Source organism: Lepisosteus platostomus, chromosome 5, assembly GCF_059453375.1.
Source record: "Lepisosteus platostomus isolate fLepPlt1 chromosome 5, fLepPlt1.hap1, whole genome shotgun sequence".
Lineage (NCBI taxonomy): Eukaryota > Metazoa > Chordata > Actinopteri > Semionotiformes > Lepisosteidae > Lepisosteus > Lepisosteus platostomus.
Window position 1 is genome coordinate 64,446,637 of NC_142615.1, and position 10,458 is coordinate 64,457,094.

The following is a 10,458-nucleotide window of genomic DNA, read 5'->3' on the forward strand; positions in this document are numbered from 1 at the left end:
AAATCCAACTTTTGAGCAGCTGGTCAGAAAGTCAAGTTGCCCAGTAAGGCTGATCGAATGTTCCCTTCCAAACATACGTGAGAGGAAAAATACACCAGTGATTGCCAAAGCAAACAATTCTCAAAAAGTATTTCCTTGGACCTGAATACTACTACTACATTTAAATGTGATAATATATATATATATTCATTAAACAACTCTCAATGCATTTTCACTGTACTGAGACCAGACCTTGATGTTTAAACAGAGAACCACTCATAGAGAAAATATTATACTATATCCATATATATTGAACCTTAATATAAATGCTACGGTATTTGAAGCTTGCATTATTCTTAGACGTCGGTCTGTCGCCAGTGGCCAGTCGCCAGTGTTTCACAGAGGAATCCTGTGCAGACTGATCCTCCGACACTCAGTCTCCCATAGGGTGGCACTGCCCTGTGGAGCAAAGACATCACCGATGAAGTTCCTGGCGTTCAGAATGCGCGTCGCCAAGGCTGTGCTGCTTAAGCATCTCACCATCTTCCTCCTTGTCTTTCGAGAACACCACGCCATTGTCCTCCTGGCCCCAGCGCAGGCTGGTGTTGCCCAGCTCGGTGTGCCTGGACAGCTCTCTCGTCACCTGTGGAGGGGACAGTACCACAGCAGCCCGGGTCAGAAATCAGGGCCCGGTACGTCTTCCTGAACGAGAGCCGCGGTCTTGTCGCGGCAGGGAGGACGCGATCGCCGGGCGAAACAGGGAAGCAGCAGCAGACAGCGCCTGTGGTGGGTGATAGTGGTCTGTAGTGGGAGGTGGCAGCTGGAGTGAGCGCTCTGGAAAACGTGGGACGTAGTGGGATTCAAAGTTGCAGAACGAAGCAGGGAGGCAGCCAGATAGGTGACGTCGAAAGCAAGCAAAGCCCGGAGCCGATAGATACCCAAGCGAAGCAGCTAAGAGACGAGGTCGAGGCGAGAAATCTTCGACGCCAAGGAGCAAACACAAGGGCAATCCAAGAGCAAGGTCGAGGGAAATGGGGTCAAAGAATCAAGGAAAACTTGACTAAGGAACACCAAGGCTCAAGCCTGAACTCCCTAACACTGAGCGAGTGGAGGGCTGACTGTGAGCAGGTGGAACTGATCTTCCACCCAATTGCACTGTCACGGCAACCAGGTGACTGACAGGTGGCCACGTCGGTTGCTGTGGTTACTCGGAAGGGTCTTTGAGCAATCCAACGTGAGCAGGCATGATAAAATAAACAAAGCCAGCAAGGGAAAGGTCAGCGCTTCGATATAACTGCAACTATGATCTCCAGTATTCTCTCTCTTATATTCTAGTTTAAAGCCCTTATTAACTCTATAACTCTACCCTGCACTTTTGGGCCTATTCATATGCTCCCTTAATTCAAAATGCCAAAAGGAAGATAATAGTAATTTCTTCTGTTTGTTTTGTATTCTGTTTATTAATCACTTCCACTCCCCAGTTTATAAATACTCCCAGTCTGTCCACAGCTCTGCGCTAATCTTCTCTTGCTCCCCTCCCTCCATCCTATCTTGACCCTTGCAACTGCCTCCCTGGCTCATTCTTCACAAATGATTTCCCCAGCCAGGTGAGGTAACACTACAATAATAAGTACACTATCCCTTTATATTCATCTGATTGTTTCCTGAATTCCTAAAATGCTGCTTTTTAACCAAAGAAAATCCCCAATAATGATTCATATTGGTAGGAACCCACTGCGTGCAATGTGTGACAACCATTATGATTGAATGTATTTCTGATTTCTGTATAACAAAGCAATGTGTGGCTCATTATGCATAGCATTGACTGGATGATCTTTTTTGTCTACTGCAGCTCCAACAGTATGATTTGCTTAGTTTCTTCTTTACGAGGAGCCTGGAATATCGCAAGCCACCTATGCACACTGACACAATCTAGTAGTCGATTTCCTATACCTGGACCAGAAGCCACTCTTTAACATCTGGGTCATTAGGATTCACTTCCGAGTCCATTAATATCCTTACTCTCAGCACCACTCTCTTCCCTGTGGAGGAAAGGATGAAAACAGCATAGAAGACAAAAAAAGAGGCAAACCCCATTCTGAAGTAGCATTAAGTGATTCACCCTGCCTGGTCTGAGGGACAGTTATATGGTCAAGGACGTCAAAACATCACTTACAATATTACAAAAGACTGGTGCTCTGAAGGTGGCTCCAGAGTCTATCCCAGCAAGCAACAGGTGCAACAGGTGCAAGGCCGTCACAGGGCACACACCACAGCTCATTTTCCCAGGAGCCGATTCAAAACCTACCAGCATGTCTTCGTACTGCAGGAGAAAACCCACGCAAAGACAAGGAGAACATTCAAACTCCATGCAGACAACAGCCCAGATACTGAACCCAGAGCTCAGGCACTACGAGGCAGCAATGCTAACCACTGCACCCAGTGCACCCTGGGACCGACTCTGGGCCACCACAAGTGCGAACTGGACAAGCGGTCGTGGAATAGCAAAGTGAAGGTGACGTTCCCCGCAAGGTTACCCCCATAAGGCTGTCGAAGTGGCACCGCGATAACTTACCACTGTAGCAGAAGAAAGCGTAGGTGGTGTTGCAATTATAGTCATTCCAGGAGCCTCTCGCACTCCCCTGAAGATTCACGGCGCCACAGCTCTCGATGCCGCCATAATTGTTGGGCTCGCCCACGTGCCAGGGGCGGAAAGTGGAGACGTCCCCATCGGACCACTTCCAGGGCTCGGTGAACAGTCCGATCCAGACCTCCCTGCCTCCGGCCGTAACTCTTACTAACTCATTCTCGCTCTGGCTCCTCACCCGGGTCAGGTCGGTGTAATGTTCTCTGCAAAACGTCAGGGCTTCTGTCCAGTTCTTGGCCTCAGCCACCAGGAAGTATTGATCGGCTGCGCCTTCCCCCCCTGAAGAAGTGAACCCCAGTCAGTAGTCGGGTTGAGGGTCGCGGAGCAGCCTCGGCAAGCAACAGGCAGGATACCACCTGGATGGGACGCCAGTCCACTGCACGGAGGCACAAGCACCGCATACAGTCACACCAGGGCCAAACATTCCCAGCAGCCAGTTCACTCACCAGAGCGTCTTTGGACTGTGGGAGGACACTGGAGCACCTGGAGGAAACCCCCACGCACAAGGGGAGAACATGCAAACTCCACCTCGCCACCCCAGGATTTGAACCCAGGGCCCCGGTGCCGCCATCCCATCAGCCCAAGAGCCACTCAAAGGATTCAATTCCGAGAACAATGGGGAATTTCATAAGGAGGAATTACTCGTACTCCCAAGCCCCCCCCTCCCTCCACCACCTTCACATGCAGTAGTCGCGTGAGAAAGACCGTAAAAGGCCGTAAAAGACTCAGGGGCCATTTACCTTGATAGCAAACGGAATAGCTCGTGAAACTGCAAGGGCGATCTGCCCACAACCCGCCGCCGACCATCGCCACGCAGTTCTCCTTGCCGCCGTAGTTGTTTGGTTCTCCCACACGCCAGCTGGTAAAAGCAGACCTCCCCACGCCGTAGAGGTAGCCCCCCCCGAGGGACCACTGCCACAGGTCCCAGACATAGTACAGGCCGGTCCAGGCGCAGCCCGTGACCGGCTCGGTGGTGGCAAGGAGCTGCTCCAGGTCGGCTGGCCCACTCACGGTAGCCATGTCCGTGTACTGGCCCCTGCAGTATGCCCGAGCCCCCGCCCACGTCCTGCGCTTGCTCACGAAGTGGTAGCGGTGAGGTGAGACCAACTCCCAGAGGCCTGAAACACAGGAGGCAGGGTTGAGGCTTAGGAGCAGGGGTGACCAGCTCGCGATGCCTGGCCAAGCCTGCGCACGACGTGCCAACGCGTCGGAGAAGCAAATCCGGTCGGGGAATGGCCCGGCACTTCTCAACCCGACATTTGTGGCTGTCGTTTTGAGTGGTTTTGTCTTCCCTGGGGGAGGATTTCAAATGGGTCTGCCAATGCACTGTGAAGTGGCACAGGGGCTTTAGGACTGCAGTTTCTCAGCGTTGGGACGCTGGGTTCAGCTCTGCTTCTGGTCTGGTTTGTATATTCGACACTGTGCTCACGCTGGGTTTCCTCTAGGGTGCTCCAGTCTGCTCCCCAGTCGAAAGGCATGCTGGTATGTTCACTGACGTCTGGGAGAGTTAGTGCCAGTGTGATGGAGTACCACTCCTTGTGCCTGCTGTTTACTGGAATAAGCTCTGGCTGTCCCACCACCCTGAACTGCATGAGGTGGAACAGGTGGGAGGATGGAATATCATATAATCAAGAGCACCGCTGATATCAAAGTCAGGCGGAACGATTAATTGGCAAAAAGCAACGGCATCAACAAGACCAGATGATAATCAGTCTAAGATGGCGCCGTGTTAGTGGCAGCCTGCTACAGCAGGTCTGTGTCTTTTTGTTGTCTTTTTGTTTCTTTCAGTTAGTTAATGCTAGTGTGTTAGTGTTTTTTCTTCATACCTTTGCCGGCAACTAGATTTGCGATCACAACATGATGGATACTAGAAAGCTGACATGCTTTTTCTTGTTTTTTCTGATACTCGGACCTCTGTTTCTATCGGGTTGCAATGCCGATAGCTACAGAGGCATTGTCTACACGCATGACCAGCTGATCGCGCTAGCGCGTCCGGCTCTACTCACTGGAGAGAAGCCATTGGTGCCGGAGGAGCTGAGGAGGAGAAGCCGAGGCTGTAGGGCTGGTGCGACGCAAAAAGCGAAGAGAAGGAGATTTAAACCCTACCTTCCTTCGATCATCATGGGAAATGTGCGGTCCTTAGTGAACAAGATGGACGAACTGGGAGCATTGGTGAGAAGCCAGAGGGAGTATCGTGAATGCAGTATCATGTGTTTCACCGAGACGTGGCTGCAGGAACTTATTCCGGACTCGAACGTTACCATCGGCGGCTTTCAGACGGTGCGGGCGGACAGAAACACCGAGAGTGGTAAGAGGAAAGGAGGGGGGCTCGCGGTGCTTGTCAACAACAGATGGTGGACATACTCATTTTAAGGAGCGCGTCTGTAACCCGGACACCGCGGGAGTTTACATGCGCCATCTTTGTTGTTGTTTACATTCCACCTACGGCAAACGCAGAGGTAGCGTGTGACGTCATAAACACAGTCACAGCCAGTCTACAAACAAAGCACCCTAGCGCTTTTATAGCTATTTCAGGGGACTTTAACCACGTATCTATTTCCACCACTTTGCCTACTTTCCACCAATTTGTTAAGTGCCCGACCAGAGAAAACAAAAAACTGGACTTATTATATGCCAATGCTAAGGATGCATATAGTTCCACAGCCCTTCCCCCCCTTGGCAGATCAGATCACAACCTTGTCTTGCTTACACCACTATACAAGCCTATTGTCCAGCGTCAACCTGCAACCGTGAGGACTGTGAGGAGATGGTCTCAAGAGGCTATGGAGGATCTACGTGGTGCTTTGGAGGCCACCGACTGGGATGTGCTGTGCGAACCACATGGGGACGACATAGACAGCATGGTGGACTGTGTCACTGACTACATTAACTTCTCCGTAGACAACACCATCCCCACCAAAGACGTACACTGCTTTTCCAATAACAAACCCTGGATCACCAGCGACTTGAAGGCTCTTCTGAATGACAAGAAGAGAGCCTTTAGGAGGGGGGATAAGGAAGAGGTCAAGCGTGTACAGAGGGAGCTAAAGCAGAAGTTAAGAGAGAGCAAGGACGCCTACAGGAGGAAAGTAGAGGACAAGCTGCAAAGGAATAGGGTAAGGGATATATGGATCAGCATGAGAGAGATCACTGGCTTCAAACAGGCTGGGGGTGCAACAGAGGGGAACCTGGAGATGGCCAACGAGTTGAACCAGTTCTTTAACAGGTTTGATTCTGGGTGCTCTGTGGCTCAACACCCATCCCCCCACAGCCACACGCTCCCTAACCCTTCACAGCTGCGACTGCCTAACACCTCCTCCATCCCCCCACAAACATGGCTGCCTACAGCTACAACCCCCGACAGCTACTCACCCACCCATCCCCCACAGCTGCCACTCCAACACCTCCGCCATTAACACCTGCAGCACTGAAAGCCCTATGAGCACCATCCCCCAGGCCAGGCTGACCATCACAGCTGACCAGGTGAAGAAGGAGCTGAAGAGGCTGCACCAGGGTAAGGCCACAGGGCCAGATAACATCTGTCCCAGAGTTCTGAGGGCCTGTGTTGATCAGCTGAGTGGAGTGCTCCAGCGACTATTCAACCTGACCCTGCGCTTGGAGAGTGTCCCGGTGCTCTGGAAGACATGCCTGGTCCCGGTACCAAAGAAAGGGCGCCCCTCTGTCCTCAACGACTACAGACCAGTTGAACTGACTTCTCACGTCATGAAGACACTGGAGAGGTTGGTCTTATCCCACCTGAGACCCCTTGGTCAGCTCATCACTGGACACCCTACAGTTCGCCTACCAGCCTAGTGTTGGTGTGGAGGATGTGATCATCTACATGCTGCAAAGGGCCTACTCACACCTGGACAGGGCTGGCAACACTGTAAGGATCATGTTTTTAGACTTCTCCAGTGCCTTCAATACCATCCAGCCCTTACTTCTAAGGAGGAAGCTGGAGGATATGCAAGTCGATGCCTCCATGACCTCGTGGATCACTGACTACCTGACAGGCAGACCACAGTCTGTGAGACTTCAGAACTGTGTGTCTGAACAGGTAGTGAGTAACACAGGGGCACCTCAAGGGACAGTTCTTTCTCCATTCCTCTTCACTCTCTATACTTCGGACTTTGAACTTCGGGTTGAACCACTTGGAACTAAATGTAACAAAGACAAAGGAACTGGTGGTAGATTTCAGGAGGAAAAAGGTCAAACCTACTCCTATCTACATCCATGGGAGTGGCGTGGAGATGGTGGACTCGTACAAGTACCTGGGAGTGCACATCGACGATAGACTGGAATGGTCTAAGAACATCGAGGCCATCTATAAGAAGGGACAGAGCCGGCTTTACTTCTTGAGGAGGCTCAGGTCCTTCAATGTATGTAGTAAGATGCTACATTTGTTCTATCAGTCGGTGGTGGCGAGCGCCATTTTCTACGCAGTGGTATGCTTGGGCCCTGGGATTAGAGCTGTGGATTCTAAAAGACAGAACAAGCTCATCAGGAGAGCAAGCTCTGTCATTGGGTCTGACCTGGACCCCTTGGAGGTAGTAGCTGAGAGGAGAATGGTGTCCAAACTAGAGGCCATCATGGACAACATCTCCCATCCCCTCTATGACAGGCTTGTAGAAATGAAGAGCATGTTCAGCAATAGACTGATTCATCCACGGTGCGACAGGGAGCGCTACAGGAGGTCATTCTTGCCTTCTGCCATAAGACTGTACAACGCATCCACCTTGCGTCTGGGCAGAGGCAACATTGACAGTGACCTGTTTCTGGACTGAACGCATCTACACATCTACTGCTACATCTGTCCTCTTCTTTTCTTTTCCCTTTTACAACCGTTTTTTGTGCAATATATGCCAGGGACCCGTGCAATACATTTATATTTATATCTATATCTATATTTAGATCTATATTTATTTTCATATGTGTGCTACGATTTTTCTGCGTACTGTTCTGTTCTAGTTTGTTCTTTGTGTGTCCGGACTGTGAGTAACTCTTTTAGTGCACCCCTCACTGTACTGATTGTATTGTATGTATTGTATTATTATTTTTATTATTATTGTATCATTCGTTACACTGTGGCTGTGTTGTCTGTGTAAAGCTGCTGTTGCGCTGCACTTTCCCTCACGGGATCAATAAAGTATCTATCTATCTAAGGAGGTACAACCTCCGAGTTGGTAGGCTGGTGGCCACAGGTTCTTTGATGAGCAATCGGCCCCCTGGTCATTTCTGTACTTTGCTCAGATCCAGATGAGCGGACCAGTCCAGACTGCAGACGATCGCAGGTGATACAGCGGGATTAGCGGAGGCCGAGAAGCGGGCAGCAAATGAAATTCAAATGATTTAAACCAAAAACACCTGACAGATTATGTCTAAGTGTGGGGTTCTGGCGTGCCGGCAGGAAAAACAAACTTTCAATGCAAAACTCAGGGAGGATACTCGGGGAAAAGACAGGTGTTTATGCTGATGCGTCGTTTGCATCCTCGAAACAATGTGAGCGAGCCATAAACCACAGGCACAAGGCAGGACAGATGAATGACATGTTAACACAGGGACACCAGCCTATTGCAGGGCACAGATATGCCCACACTCACACCAGGGCCAATTTTCCCAGAAGCCAATTAACCCACCAGCATGGCTTTGGACTATGGGAAGAAACCGGGGCAAACCTATAAGAAACACACATGAACTGGAGGCACATACCAACTCCAGACAGCAGACAGCAGAACTGAATCCAGGGTGCAACCACTCCAGTCATTGGTGAGCCAAGTGCTTATGAGACTTTAGCCATCTTGATCCTGCAGAAAGAGACTGTGTCCCCAACAGAAAAAAGTCTTGAACAGTCTCCTCACAAAGCACATAAGTAAAGGAAAGGCTGTGGAAATATGAAGATAACATGGAATGAAGGGCCAATCCTGGCCCCAGAGCTCTGATATTCACTTTTGAGACTATAAGACTGTTATTCACTGTTGAGACTTTAGACTGCTAAATAGCCAACCTGCAGCTCCTTTAGCAAATCACCTGTAATGGCTACATGGACACACAGTTTTCACTGTATTCAGCATAACTGCACTACTTGTATATATTGCATACACCATGGACACATAGCAGCTCTACTCATATTGAGTTTTATTCCATTTAAAAAAATGTAACCTCAATTTTGTGATTTTGTGAATTTTGTGATTTCTGTGATTCTTGTGGTTTTTGTGAGCTCGCAGAAAAAGACAATTCATTGCCAGCAACTACTGCTGCTGCATGCCATTTTGTTGTGCATCTGATAAATAAACTTTGATTTGATTTGATTTCTGAGCCTGGAGGGCTTTTGTATCTTTTAATCTTTATTCCATCCTAGGCTCTTAATACCTGGATTTGGACCAGGACTGAGACCTCCAGATTTAGAAGCATCTTGAACCTTTCCCAGTGGGTTTTAAAGGGAGCCTGCAAATAATCAAAGGGCATATTGATGTCCTTTCCTGGACTCTTAATGGTTTGAATACACTCTAAATGCAATTAGACTCGATTGGCACTGTTATAAGGCTCTCACTCATAAATTTACCTGTCACACTCCAGGACCAGGAGTAAATAACAGTGCTTTGATCAATTAATAAAGGCCTGGATCACCTGGACTATGATCGATTAAACAGGTGGTCTGTTCAATAAAGTAACTAAGGGATCATTGGGAGCAAACATCAATAAAACTGGCGATTCAGGGTGACCTGTAAGATTTACTAGACCTGAGCTCTCCCTGGGTCAGGATCAGAGAGCCCTGCACTGACTGGACCAGAGTCATAGAGCCCTGGACTAACTGGACTGGTGGCACAGATCCCTGGAATGACTGGACCAGAGTCCCAGACCCCTGGACTGACTGGACCAGAGACACAGACTCCTAGACTAACTGAAACAGAGTCACAGACCCCTGGACTGACTGGACCAGAGACACAGACCCCTGGACTGACTGGACCGGGGACACAGACCCCTGAACTAACTGGACCAGAGTCACAGATCCCTGGACTAATTGGACCGGGGTCACGGACCTCCTTGACTGACTGGACCAGAGGTCACAGACCGCCTGGACTAACTGGACCGGGGACACAGACCCCTGGACTGACTGTATTGGGACTGATTGTAAGCTCCAGCCCTTTCAACACCGAAGTTCAGAGGTCTTTTCATCTTCCATCTCTGCCGGTCCATATTGGAAAGGAGAGAAAAAGCCCACATGAGGAGATTACAATACATATACTGTATATAATCATTTTTTTAAAACCAGCCATAAATTAACCTTGGCAAATTGTCTATAACCGTTCACTGTTTTTTTTTTCCCTATGACACTATATAAATTTGTGACCAATTCTAAATAAAATTAACAAGTAGGCAGGAGCAAACGGTGTATTTGAATGAAGCTGCACACATATTTCTTTGCCTCTTTACTGGAGAACTCCGAAAAGGTCGATCGTGCGCCCCAGGAAAAACCTTACAGGCCATCATGGACATCTCCCATCTTTCCCTCTAAGACATGCTTGGGAGAATGAAGAGCACATTCAGCGACAGGCTGATCCACCCGCGGTGGGACAGGGGGTGCTACAGGAGGTCATTCATGCCTTCTGCCATCAGACTGTACCACTCATCCACTGTGTGTCTGGGCAGGAGCAGCACTGACACTGACCTGGTTTTGGACTAAACAGTAAACTCTCTGCTTCCCTCTGTTTTTTTTTTCCCCGTTTACAACTGTTTTTTGTGCAATACATGCCAGGGACAATATATTTATATTGTGCAATACAACTTTTTTGTGTACTGTTCCGGCTTGCTCTTTGTATATTCTGGACTGT

General features: G+C 49.3%; 1 protein-coding gene across 1 annotated transcript; it reads right to left on the minus strand.

The window, feature by feature from the left end:
* Nucleotides 1-269: 269 nt before the first annotated feature.
* Nucleotides 270-4,890, minus strand: LOC148671257 (C-type mannose receptor 2-like). The gene is made up of 5 exons (XM_088631040.1): nt 4,733-4,890; nt 3,367-3,869; nt 2,555-2,905; nt 1,933-2,021; nt 270-622 (listed from the first exon to the last, which is right to left on the minus strand). The coding sequence occupies exons 1-5, from the start codon at nt 4,888-4,890 to the stop codon at nt 455-457; spliced, it is 1,269 nt and encodes a 422-aa protein (XP_088487166.1). The 3' UTR covers nt 270-454.
* Nucleotides 4,891-10,458: the final 5,568 nt, after the last annotated feature.

Bases quoted from the DNA above. Each gene is read 5' to 3' on its own strand.
- LOC148671257 (XM_088631040.1), bottom strand. From the start codon at position 4,890: ATGGTAACGTTCGAGTCCGGAATAAGTTCCTGCAGCCACGTCTCGGTG. The intron at 2,906-3,366 runs GTAAATGGCCCC...TCACTTCTTCAG, and splicing joins CTATTCCGTTTGCTATCAAG to GGGGGGAAGGCGCAGCCGAT. The intron at 623-1,932 runs GTATAGGAAATC...TCCCCTCCACAG, and splicing joins AAGAGTGGCTTCTGGTCCAG to GTGACGAGAGAGCTGTCCAG.